General features: G+C 41.7%; 2 protein-coding genes across 7 annotated transcripts in view; one reads left to right on the top strand and one right to left on the bottom strand.

The window, feature by feature from the left end:
* Positions 1 to 12,631, top strand: part of uba5 (ubiquitin-like modifier activating enzyme 5) — a 37,905-nt gene extending 25,274 nt beyond the window's left edge. For both annotated transcript variants that reach the window (XM_069913532.1, XM_069913533.1), the window contains 5 exons: positions 1,191 to 1,318; positions 2,282 to 2,417; positions 5,358 to 5,439; positions 8,549 to 8,652; positions 9,287 to 12,631. In XM_069913532.1, the coding sequence (XP_069769633.1) occupies positions 1,191 to 1,318; positions 2,282 to 2,417; positions 5,358 to 5,439; positions 8,549 to 8,652; positions 9,287 to 9,379 (543 nt within the window). In that variant the 3' untranslated portion in view covers positions 9,380 to 12,631. The remainder of the gene's footprint in view (positions 1 to 1,190; positions 1,319 to 2,281; positions 2,418 to 5,357; positions 5,440 to 8,548; positions 8,653 to 9,286) is intronic.
* Positions 11,691 to 13,296, bottom strand: part of nphp3 (nephronophthisis 3) — a 153,018-nt gene continuing 151,412 nt past the window's right edge. For all 5 annotated transcript variants that reach the window (XM_069913528.1, XM_069913529.1, XM_069913527.1 and 2 more), the window contains one exon: positions 11,691 to 12,841. In XM_069913528.1, coding sequence (XP_069769629.1) covers positions 12,661 to 12,841 — 181 coding nt within the window. In that variant the 3' untranslated portion in view covers positions 11,691 to 12,660. The remainder of the gene's footprint in view (positions 12,842 to 13,296) is intronic.

Below are 13,296 nucleotides of genomic sequence, written 5' to 3'. Positions count from 1 at the left end.
ATTCATTATGATAGCCTTAGCAGTGGCAAAAAAGTGTATAATGTTAACTTGGAAAATGGAAGAGAGCCTGAGAATACAGCAATGGTACATGGAAATGAATAAATGTATTCCATTGGAAAAAATGACATTTAATTTAAAAAATAAAGTCACATTATTTGAACAAATTTGGGAACCATACATGGAACATAACAGAGAGAGCCTGCCTCAGACCTCCACCCCCTAAAGTGATAAGAAGACAAAACAATTTGATTCAGTGTATAAAAACGGATGAAGCATTTTTCTTGTTTATTTTTCATTGTGTGATGACATTGTTTTATGGCTTTATTGTATTGTATATGTTGAATATTTATTGGCTTTGGAGAGGGATGGGAGGAGGAAAGGGAGAAAATGCCACTGTATATATTTAATGAGAAACATTTGTATATATTTTGGTTGATTTGGTTCACAGTGTGAAAAATAAAAAAAGATTGAGTGTTGGGGGGTATTCCATCATACTACAGGTAGCCTGCGAGTTGCATCCACCTGCACATACAACTGAATTTAAAAATAAAATATTTAATTAAAAGTACTGTACAAGTGTATATTTTGTATTAAAAGTACTGTATACACTGGTGCCCGATCTCCCTGCGGCACCCCTGATGACTTTATTATATTCTAGAAGTCGATGTGGGTATGGGGAGTATCCTTACTGAAGGAACTGTACTGTACATATGTTTACATTCTTCATTAAAGATTCATGTGTTAAAAATTTCTTTATCATCTAATTTAATCGTGTGTGTTGGGAGAACCCAACCTATGACCAATCCAAGTTACGACCAACTCATTGGTCCCAATTACGGACGTAAGTCGGGGACCACCTGTATCTTCTGCCAGGTAGATGAAAGGAAGCTTTTGAGGTGTCGGGAAGTGTCACTCGCATTGGGATATTTTGTCAACAATCTGCTCTTTTGCAACCATTAAACTGTATATAGCTAGTTTAGTCTGTGCTGAGCTATAAGGAGCTGGTGGTGTGGTCAGGCCCTAGGCAACGGTTGTGCCATAGAATAAAACTGTCACAGTATCCATCGTTGTTGGAGATGGACATTAGCTGGGGTGAGAGGTACCTGCTATCCCTCAGGCCTTGAGTAAGAACTGAAAACTGCCTGTTTTTGGACTTGATGAGTGATGCCTGGTATATGCTCCCGTTGTAGTGTGCACCACCACTCGTCGTAGCTGCGAACATTGATGAGAAAACCCTGAAACGTGAAGGTGTCTGTGCAGCTAGTCTCCCCACCACCATGGCAGTAGTGGCAGGCCTCCTTGTACAGAATGTCCTCAAGTAAGTAAGTAGGTGGCTAAACATTTGTAACAGACTATCACAGAAGTAGTGTGGCATGTTTGTTGTAAATACCCAATGTGCAAAGTTTCCAATAAAGGCTTGTGGAGTGTTGTAGAGACTTGTAGAGTGATAAAGTGTTGATCAATGCCCTTTGTCCCATCTTGCCCACGTTAACCAAAAACTCCCACCACACTAATATCACCTACCTGTATTTTGCCCATATCCATCTCAAACTGTCCTATCCATGTATCTGTCCAAATGTTTTTTAAATTTTGCAATAGTACCTACCTCAACTACCTCTTCCGGCATCCTGTTCCATACACCCACCTGTGTTTTTTTTTAAAAAGTCACCCCTTGGGTTCCTGTTAAATCTCTTCCCCTTCATCTAAAACCTATATCCTCTGGTTGCGGATTCCCCTATCTCTGTTTACTTGATCTATTTCTCTCATGATTTTGTACACCTCTATGTGATCATCTCTCATCCTCCTGTGGTCCAAGAAATAAAGCCCTGGCCTGCTCAACCTCTCCCACCTTACATCCTCAATACCTCATGTCTTCCATCTCTTCAATAATTTCCAATTCCCTGAACTTGACCACTTCATTTTCACTATGGATGTCCAATTTCTTTGCACTTCCATACCCCACATAGGTCTCAAAACCCTTTGTTTCTTTCTTAAAAAGAGGCCTAAGCAGTCCCCCTCCACCACCACCGCTCTCCTCTGCCTGGCAGAACACCACAGTAACAGACCCTTTCGGCCCACAAACCCATGCCACCCAATTGACCTACAACCCCCGAAATGTTATCAGGTCTGAATCCTGGTAACATCGTTGTCGTGAGCTGGAACTTCACGAAGAGTGTTACTGCCATCCAACACGGTTCCAACTGGAAACTCAGATAAACCTGAATCCCTTCGATGTCCAGTTGAATGAGTAACAGTGTTTTATTTCTTCATGGTTTTCAAGGTATCTTCTGGACTTTGGTTCGATAAGTTATTATCTGGGCTACAACGCAATGCAAGATTTCTTTCCCACAATGATGATGAAGCCAAATCCTAACTGCAACGATCGAAGCTGCAGACTCCAACAGGAAGAGTACAAGGTAGGCCCCATTGGAGCAGTGGACAGCAATAAAACAGGCTTGCGCTGCAGAGGCATCTTTTGGGATCTGAGTATGTTCTAAAGCACGTCATAACTGATGAAGCTCTTCTAAAGAACAATCCCTGTTATTGTGCACAGCAGCTCAGTTATGACACGAGAATAACCTGACGATGCTTAGAGATGATTGAGGGAAATGTGCTGTCCAGAATGCCCCACGCTTCCTTCAAATGCAACATAAATGTAAAATCAACTGGATTACATTTGAGGGACTTCAACATCCCTGTGTTAACTCTGATTGCCTTGGTGTGGAAGGCTTGAAAGGGGTGCAATTTTCAAAATGTTTCCAGGAGAGCAGCATTTGTTCTAACTTGTAAATGCTGTATTGGAGATAATCTCTGGGAATGTTGCTGAACAAGTGATGGATGTGTCAGTAGGAGAGTGATTTTTGGAGATGGTGACCATAATGCTGTAGAGAAGGTCAATGATAGATCAGATATTAACGTCCTGAATTGGGGAATTCTGACTTCAATTTGATCAAACAGAAGTGGAGCAACTACCTACAAGTAATTTTGCGTGCAATTGAAGGGAATACTTCACAAATGAAATAGCAATAGGTCAGGTCCAATGTACAGGAAGACTGTTACCGTTGTCAGGTAAGTCCAGATCAAGGGCTCATTATTCAAGGATAAGCCATTCACGAATGGAAATGGATTGAGGAAAAAGTTTTTCACTTGAGAGTTTTGAACTTGTGGAACTCCCCAAGCTGTTTAGGCCAGTTCATTAGAGGGAGTTAGATGTAGCCCTTGAGGCTTAAGGATCAAGGGGCATAGAGAGAATACAGGAAGAGTGGACTGAGGTTCAATGATCAGTCAATATCATATATAATGGAGCAGGTTCAGAAGGTCATTTGAGCCTATGATTATATCCTGTTCCTGTAGGTTTCTCTGCTCCAAGCCTCTATGGGAGGAGGCTTCTGATGTGGTGTCACTGAGTCATGCCTGGTACTGGGAATTGCATACGTTTTTGAAATTCTTGGCCACACAATCGATAAGGTGATAAAGAAGCCATGTGATAGACTTACCTTCATTGGGCAGGGACACTGAGAATATAGTAAGGCAGTCATGTTGCAGCTATGTAAAACTTTGGTTAGGTTACACTTGGAACTCTGTGTGCAATTCTGGTCATCCATCAGGAAGGATGTGGAGGCTTTGGAAAGGATACTGAAGAGGTTTACCAGGATAGTGCCTTGTTCAAAGGGTATAAGATTTGAGCAGAGAGAGATAAATGGGTTGTTTTCTCTGGCGCTTTGGAGGTTGAGGAGAGATCTGATAGAGGTTTATAGAATGAGAGCCATTGATAGGGTAAACAGTTGGAATCTTTTTCAAAGGGCAACAGTATCACATTCTAGAGGTTATGCATTCAAGGTGCAAGGTAGGTCCCTTGAATGGACTACCAAGTGGCTTCTTGACAGACATGAACGTGAAGGGGTGGATGGGTATCACTCATCCAAGTAGCAGAGATTTAGTTTGATTTGAACATCATGGAATGTTACAGAACAGAAGAGGGCCTTTACCCCACAATGCTGTGCCAACCTATGTAAACCTACTCCACAACAATCTAATCTTTCCCCACTTCGCACCAATGACCCTCTATTTTTCTTGCATCCATATGCCTGTTCAAGAGTCTTGAAATATCCCTATTGTACCAGCCTATGTGGGCTAAAGGGCCTATTCCTGCACTGTACTATGCGCTCTATAAAGTATCTCATTCACAGGCTGTGATGCTATTCAAAATCAGCATTCCCACATTTCTGAAGTATTTTAATTTCCTTTGGGAATTTCAGGGGATGCAGCAAATGTTTTTCTGTCATTGGTGGCAGAACATATCCTTTCTCTTACTCCCAACCAGCAGCCAAAGATGTCCAATGTTCTGCCATTCTCTGCAGGCAGTGAAAATGAGAAGCTTTTCTAACAGTGGGTATGTTTTGCATTGTACTCGCCAAAATGAAGAATTGGGTACTTCCAACCTTGGCATCCAGGAACCAGTGATGGCTGAAACAACTGTGCATTTATGTAGAGAGTGCAATGTAGAACATATTACAAGGTTCTTCAAAGAAGCATCATCAAATCTTTATATTTTTATTATTATTCATAATATTGATATTAGAACAGAATACCAAAAACATGCTCAAAGAGGTAGATTTTAACAAGTAATGCAACATAGACCTGAAGAGACTGGAGCTTGGACCTGGCTTAGGCAGACATGGCATTTTAAAATCTGAGCATGCTGAGGTTAGAATGGGAAGAGCACAGAAATCTTTGGTGCCAAAGGTTCCACTGAGACAGGGATGAGGTTGTGGATAGATTTGCAATGAGAATGTAAATTATGAAACCAGTTAATTAACAGCGTGGTATGGGAATAATAGGTGAACAGCATTGAGCTCGGGGTTTTGGATGAACAGCAGCCTACATAGGATAAATTTAATTTAGTGACGCAGTGCAGTAACAGGCCCTTCTGCCCACAAGCCCAATGCACCCATGTGACCAATTAACATATTAACTCCATAAGTTTGGAATGTGGGGGGGAAACCGGAGCATCCAAAGGAATCCCACACAGGTCACAGGGAGTAATTACAAATTCCTTACAGACAATGGTAGATTCAAGCCCAGGTCACTAGTGCTATGATGGTGTACTAGCCAGGAGCAGATGCTTCCTTTCTCCCTTGTGGTCTACTGTACCTCAGAGGGACACCATTGCCCCATTATGGTATTTGTCCACCTCCCATCCTGCCCATTCCAGGTAAGGATGTGTTGGAGCTGAATGGAAAGCCCATGTGGCAACCTCACAGGAAGACTCTCCATCCAGCTGGGGTGAGAAACTGAGTACCACAGACAAATAGAAGACCTAACTTTTCCTTGCATCTCTTCCCCCTCTTCAACAGAAGAAAGAAACAAAACAACCACAGCACAACCTGGTGGTGGAGGAGGAGGAGGAACTGATTAAACATGAAAGTAATGAATGGGGTGAGAGCAGATTTTAATGTGGTTCATGTCGTTACTGTCAATGTAATTCTAGAATTTTCTAGAAATGACTAATGGGTTGGAGGTTCTTCCTGAGAGAGGGTGGGAGGTGGTGTGACATAACAACTCTGGCATGGTCGGTGCCCAGCTGGATCAATTCCCCTGTGGATTGAAGAAAAGCTACCCATGTAAATTACCAGTAACAGATTGTTGGATCACTTTTTGATGTTCACTGTTTAAAGGACTTGTTTCCAGTAACTACACTCTGTTTTGTGGATGGTTCATCTTGGCTTCCTCCTGAGTCCTGTCCATCTCAAAAGCCAGTTTCCAGCCAGCTCCATTCATTGACGATAGCAAGAAAAATCTGATAGCATTGCACACTACAAATGCTATGGGACCAGAAAACATGAGGCTTTGGAAAGGGTTCAGAAGAGGTTTACCAGGATTTTGCCTGGTTTAAAGGGTATGAATTATTGGAAGGTTGGACAAACTTGGGTTGTTTTCTTTGGAGTATTGGAGGGTGAGGGGTGATAGAGGTATACAAAATTACGAGAGGAATTGATAGGCTGGTCAGTCAGTATATTTTCCTCCAGGATAAAAGTGTCACACTCTAGAGGACAGCTGTTTAAGGAGAGGGGAGGAAATTTAAAGTTGTGCGGGACAAATATTTTAGTTGTGGGTGTCTGAAACAGGCTGCAGGAAGTAGTGGGGGAAGTTGATACAGCAGTAATGTTTGAGACTCCTTGGCAGACATGTGTATATGAAGGGGATGGAGCAATAGCTATCAGGTGCAAGCAGCAGAGTTTCAGCTTGATTTGGGCATCATGTTCGGAACAGGCATGTGGGCCAAAGGGTCTGTTCCTGTTTTTTTACTATTCTGTATTTCTCATGGTCCTGTGCTCAAGGTCTCTGGCCAAGCAGTTCCAGTAGAATTACAAGACTGGACATCTAGTGAATGATGTGGAAAATTGCGCAGATGTGACCAGCTTTCAAAGAGCAGGAGGATCCAGTCCAACAAATTACTGGCCAGTCAGTCCACTTAGCAAAGCACTGACAGCAACACTTCCTAGCAAGTGGCACTTGCCAATACTCTCCACACTGATGACCAACCTGGCTTTCCCTGGACATTCAACTCCAGATAACAGTCTTGGTGCTGGAATAGAGTGTTGAATTCCAGAGGGGAGGTGAGAGCGACTGCCATTAATACCAAGACAGCATCTGATTGAGTACCCTGGTAAAACTGAAGTCAACGCACAAAGGAAGATGATCCATCATCCCAACTGCAAGAGCTCTGTAGAATTGTGAACAAAGCCCAGCCATCTTCAGCTGCTTAATTAACAACCTTCCTTCAATCCCATGGTAGAAGAAGGGGTGTTTGCTGATCCCACAATACCCAGTTCCAGTCTTCATTGGTGTGGTCTCAGAAGGCAAGTAACGATTGTGGCACAAGAGTCAGGTTATAATATCTCCCATCGAGAGAGACAGACTGCATGCGCTTAACATTTAGTGATGTTTCTATCACCAGGTCACCTGCCATCAATATCCTTGATGTCATCATTTGGTTATCTAACTAGAAGGATATCAATAAGATTGGAAAAGTGCAGAGAAGATTCACAAAAATGTTGTTGGAACTTGACGAACTGAGATGCAGGTTAAGTTAGCTCAGTTGTTCTTCACCTTTTTCTTCCACTCACATACCACTTTAAGTATTCCCTATGCCATAGGTGCTCTGTGATTAGTAAGGGATTGTTTAAAGTGGTACATGGGTGGAAAGAAAAATTTTGAAAATCACTGTTTTAATCGTACCTAATTGACTCATTATGTGCAGAGTTTCATAACTCCAAAGGAAATGGGCCAATGACCCAATATTTCAGTAATAATTGGGTCCAGAGCAGTGATTCTCAACCTTCCCTTTCACATATACCACCTTAAGCAATTCCTTACTAATCAGAGAACACTGATGGCATAGGGATTACTTAAAGTAGTATGTGAGTGGGGAAAAAAAAGGTTTGCTCCTTGGAGAAAGACACATTTGATGGAGGTTACAAAATTGAGGGGTTTGAGGTAAATGGAAGCAAGCTTTTTCCACTGTGATTAGGTGAGACAAGAATAGGAGAGCATGGGTTAAGGGTGAAATGTTTAAAGGGAACTTCTTCCCACAGAGTAATGAGGGTGTGGAATGAGCTGCCAGCTGAAATGGTGAATGTGGGCTCCATTTTTACATGTAAGAAAAATTTGGATAGGTTCATGGATGGGATTGAGGACTATGGTCCAGGTTTAGGTCAATGGGTCTCTGCTAAATAATTGCCACAGATTAGATTAGCTGAAGTTTCTGTGCTGTGGTGTTCTGTGATTCTATTGATCAGAACCCCACTGGAGCAGCTACATTAATACTTTAGCTACACAATCAGGTGAGAGACTGGTGATCCTGTGATGAGTGACACTCCTTCTGAGATATTAAGGTCCTTACTCCATCTATATGGCACTCTACCACTTTTCAGGAGTCCTATTGATTTTTTTTTTAACTTGTCCAGCACACTCATTGGTTATAGTTTCTTTGAGCTGTCTTGTTAAATGAGAGCTTGGTGATTCAATTCATCCTGAATTCCATCAAACACAGTCCTTTAGTTGGATATTCCACTGGAATGGATTGCCAGGGATGGTGGTGGAACCTGGGACAATAGGAAGGTTTTAGAAATTCTTGGATAGGCACATGGATGTAAATTAAATATAGGGTAATGGTTGTGAGGTTGGCATAACATCATGGGCTGAAGGGCCTGTACAATGCCATACAGTGTTCTTCAGATGGAGACAGCCTAGATGTTGATTGGGCTTGCTAATGACAAAAGTCCTTGATGAGCTGTTAAATTCCAGCTGGGTATCAGTGCAAAGTATTCTCTTTTCTGACATAATGGGGAGTTGCTGATGTGATGGTTTTTGGGCTGCCACCTTCCCTTCTTTATCCCACCAGCACATCTATTCAGAGTAACTGATGATGTGGAGGAGCTCTGCAGTATGGGGCTGCACTATTTTTGTGGATGCATGGAAGACACCAGGGAAAGCTGAGACTGGGAAAGATGCTATACAAATGCTGGACTTGTCTTTTTTCCAGGTATTGAGTTGGTTTCTGAGATCTCCAATGAGGAATTGAAGGCTGCTTCAGGCTGTGTCCCAGAGCTTCCAGAAGGAATCACCGTAGCTTACACAGTGCCTAAAGTACGTCAGATATTAATAATTGAAATAATATGCCTTGGGTTTCAACAAGAGATAGTAAGAATTTTTTTAAATGTATCATATTAATCCTTATATTTTGATCAGTAAGCAAAATGTTGCAGAAAACCTAAAATATTTCCTTTCATCCTTGCTTCCTGCTTCTTTGCCAGACTTGGGTTCTTTTTCTGCGAGATCAGTCTCTGCACTGGGTTCAACCTCATTCCACTACTGGCAGTGTCCAGTCTGCATGGGCACAGATCACAGCCTCTTCACAATCTCATATACCTAACACATCCAGATCTGCGCTAATGACGCCCGATTCCATTGTCCCTCAACCTTGTCTGTGGCTCTATCATTGTTCCAACACTCAGCCAGCCTCCATCTTTTACCCTCTGTGAACTTCGTCACCCAAAGCTGTACCTTGCCCTTCTAACTTGCACCACTGGTCCCTGCACTTGCTGACTGAGATTCCTGCTTGAAAACACCTCATTATGCAACATTCCCAGCAGAGTACTCAAGGGATGTGTGTCCTTGTATCTCCTGGGCCCTGTGCCCATGAATGTTCTGTCCAAAAAAAAAATTAGTGGTTGACTGCACTTCACTTTTACTAAATATCATCCCTGTCTGCTGTTGCTAGAACCAGTTGGATGATGCAGATGTCACCGGAGAAGCAGTGCAGGAGACTGAAGAGAGTCTGGAGGATCTCATGGCTGTGATGAAACGCCTATAACGATTTGTCATTCAGTTGGATTCTCGAATTGGATCTTACAACTCAGACCCCTTGTTCAGTACATTTGAATCATGACGTTGACACCTAGCAGTGCTGGTGAATCTTTCACTCCAAGGTTTTATCCCCTTGACGACCTTCTTTCAATGTCATCACTTCTTTGCATTCCCCAGGAAGCTGTTATATTGTAAGATGTGTGTGATTAAACTGCAACCTTGAATGGGCTGCAGTGGTTGAAAATCCTTAAGTTAATGATGTAAATAATGGAGAATTGCGCTGAAATTGTCATGGAACAAGAGACCTGCTGTTAAATGGGATTGAGAGATTCCAAATGAATCCACATATAATTTGACCTCAACCTTTCTCAGCAGTCAAGTATTCTTTAATTTCCACTGGACGCTAGCCTAGATCGGAGGGTGTGTGGTAGACAGATTTCTCGTATTCTGAACTCAGGAACCAAGGCTTGGGCAATGGAAGTTTTTATTTTTAAAAGTAATGCAAGTGAATCAGTGGGAAAGGTCAGCAACATTCCCAGGAGAGTACTCCAGGGATGTGTGGCTCAGCTGGCAGATGTTCTCACTGACATATTTAGCATCTCCCTGAGAAGCAACATGCTTCATAGTCACCACCATTGTCCTCATGCTGAAGAAATAATCAGTGTTCTGCCTCAATGACTGCTGCCCCCCTCACTGGACCCCTTGCAGTTTGCATATAAATCCAACCTCTCTATGGACATTGCCATCACCCTCCATCTAGCCCTCACCTGGAAAATATGGACTCGCATGTTTGAATGCTGTTTATTAACTTCAGTTTGGCATTCAACACTTTAGTACCTGATAGAGGTACAATTGGATCCTTGACTTCCTGACGGGAAACGTCAGGCAGTCTTGATTGGAAACAGCGCTTCTAAGACCCTACGACTGTGTTCTGCTGACTCATGTCTGTGCAGCCAAACATAGCTTGACCCACATCAGGTTCACTGACCATACGACCATGGTGGGCCTTATCAGCAAGAATAATGACCCAGTGTACAGAGATGAGGTGCAGAGCCAACAACCTGCATCTGAATGCCAATAAAACAAAAGAGATGGTTGTTGACTTCAGGATGACCCAGGGGGATCACTTTCCCTTAACCATTGAGGTCGTCAAGAGAACCAAGTTCCTTGGAGTGCACTTGGTGGGGAATTTCACCTGGCCCCTCAACACCAGCATCATAGCCCAGCCGCACCTCTACTTCCTCTGAAGGCTGAGGAAGGTTCTCCCACCCTATGAGCATTCTGAGCAATTGCATCATTGCCTGGTTTGGAAACTATCACTTCAGATCGTAAGACCCTGCAGAGGATAGCAGAGGTTATCATTGGGGTCTGTCTTCTTACCATGACAGACATCTACAACACCCAATGCATGTGGAAGGCAAGTAACATTCTGAATGTCTTCTCAAACCCTTCTTGTAAACTTTTCTCCTTTCTGCCATCTCGACTGAGGTACCGTAGTATTCTGGCCCACGTGTCCAGTTTGTACAACAGTTTATTTTTACCCTAAGCTATCAGGCTCCTCAATTCCTAAAACATATGTGTACTAGTATATTGAATTTTTATTATATTATGACTTAATATTTAACTCTTATTTATGTAAATCTGCTCCACAGTCCTGGAGAAATGCTATCTCGTCTTTACTGTACATTGCATTAGTAGTTGTGGTATGAATGACAAATAAAGATGAATTGAGTTGTTCAACACTGATAAGTCAAAAACAGGCAGATGCTGCACGTGAAATAAAAGCAGAAATTGCTGGAAGCACTCAGCAGATTAGGCAGGATTTGTGGAAAAGAATCAGTCCTGATGATAGATGGAATTTATACTAGCCATTTAAACAGCTGATTGGTATCCCATCTGGGAGCCTGAAAGGGCAAAGTTGTCACAATTCAAATATGAAGCTAATAAGTGTGCAGAATTATTTTCTCCAATCACCTCTGGTCTGCCTTAAAAAGGAATGTACTTATCAAGAATTGTTTACAAATCCTAGCAGTGCTCTCTGTTCACTGTAATTCCAACCAAACGTCTCACACAACAGGAGCAAAGCACAAGAAGATGCAGTTTCATTATTTTTTTTGTTACATACTCTATAATGGGAGATCAATGGACTGCAAAATTAATTTGTAATTTGACAAGTTATTTACAATGTTTTAAATTTGCTGAATTGCAAGAGCAGGGAAGAGATTCTAATGAGTCAGTAAATGTTGAAATAAATTTGAATGAGGCATTGAGAAAATTGAATCTTGAGGTGGCAGATGAGCAACATGGTACAAATAACACCAGGTTTCAATGCTATATTTAATATTTTTGAGGTATACAGCTCAGTCATATGACTTCTGTCTTGCATTTCCAACAATATGAAAGAGCTCCATCCTAAAGCAGTCACTGGCATTTAAAAAAAAACCTTTCCATATCCCAATCCCACTCAATAGAGGTTGCAGGGTCCTTGAACAGACTGCTCCTCCCAATGCAATACACAAATGTGCTGGAGAAACTCAGATGGTCACACAGCATCCATAGAAAGTAAAAGGTAACCAATGTTTTTGGCCTGGGCACATTGTCAGGGATAAGTGAAAACAGGCAGATGTCTAAATAAAAACAGTTAAGAGGTCATAGGTGGGAGAGTAGAAGAGAAAAAGAGGGGGAAGTGATGGGGCAACAGGGTTAAATGTAGCTCTCTGACAGAAAGACGAAAGAACAGGGAAAGAGCGACCCAGGGAGGAGTTCAGCAGAAATCTGAGAGATCTATGTTAAGGCCCAGATGGAATATTAGATGTTTTTTCTCCAGTTTGTGGGTAGCCATTGTTTGGCAATGCATGAGACCATGGACAGACTTGTAGGCGTGGAATTAAGATACCCATGTTTGGAAACCAGTCCTCTCATTGGTTTCCATACACGAGTGCCAATTCTAGCTCAACATATTGGAAACAAATTTATATTCAATGGAAAAAAAATCAGAACTTCAGAAGTGGAGTTTTGCTTCCGTTCTGAATTGTTTGGTTCAAAGTACATTCCGCTCTCTCCAAACACATGTTGGTCCGACTTCATGACTAGGCAGCTTTCTTTTCATCTCAATCATGTACCAGAAACATTAGTGCTTTATCACAATTCTTTTCTCTCCAAAACATTTTTCTTTACACAAGTAGTATTATTCCAGATTCTTGAAAATCTTTGCTTGACTGTATTCAGCTTATTTTAAAAAATAAAATCTACAACAGGAGTGTTTGTGATGCCCATTTCTGATACAAGTCACCTGAATCCCAGTTCCAGATAAGGGTTTGAGGCCAAAGTATTTTTTAAACTGAAAGCATCCCCACTGGATGATTTCTGCGAAAGAGCTTTGGCTCCAACCAGAGAGGCCTCGGCTTCTTTGATATCCATTGCTCTCTTGTATAGTTTTGCCGCTTTCTCAAAATTGGCCTCTTCGTAGCTGTAATAAAGATTAATCCTTCTAACTGATCCAGACTTACCAAAGGTTATACACAAATCACTCATGTTGCACAAATTGCCAAAATATACAGTAAATGTACTATGCTTTTATCAATCACATTTCATCTGAGGACAAGTGTTGGACAGTTACCAATACATGAAAATTATATACATTGCATTCTCAAAATTTGTTTCAAATACAAGTTTTAACTTATTTTGAAAATCTACAGATAATTGTTTCAGGTTCACTTGAATCTTAAGAGCAACAAAGGGATTTAGGAGTTGTGGTAAATAGTACCCTCAAGGCTGATACTCAGGTAGATGTTGTGGTGAAGAAGGCATTTGGAATGTTGGCCTTCATAAATCGGAGTATTGAATTCAAGAGTAGGGAGGTTATGATGAAATTGTCCAAGGCATTGGTGAGGCCAACTATGGAGTACTGTGTACAGTTTTGGT

Source organism: Narcine bancroftii, chromosome 1 (assembly GCF_036971445.1).
Source record: "Narcine bancroftii isolate sNarBan1 chromosome 1, sNarBan1.hap1, whole genome shotgun sequence".
NCBI classification, from domain to species: domain Eukaryota; kingdom Metazoa; phylum Chordata; class Chondrichthyes; order Torpediniformes; family Narcinidae; genus Narcine; species Narcine bancroftii.
This window is presented reverse-complemented; position numbering and strand designations above follow the sequence as displayed.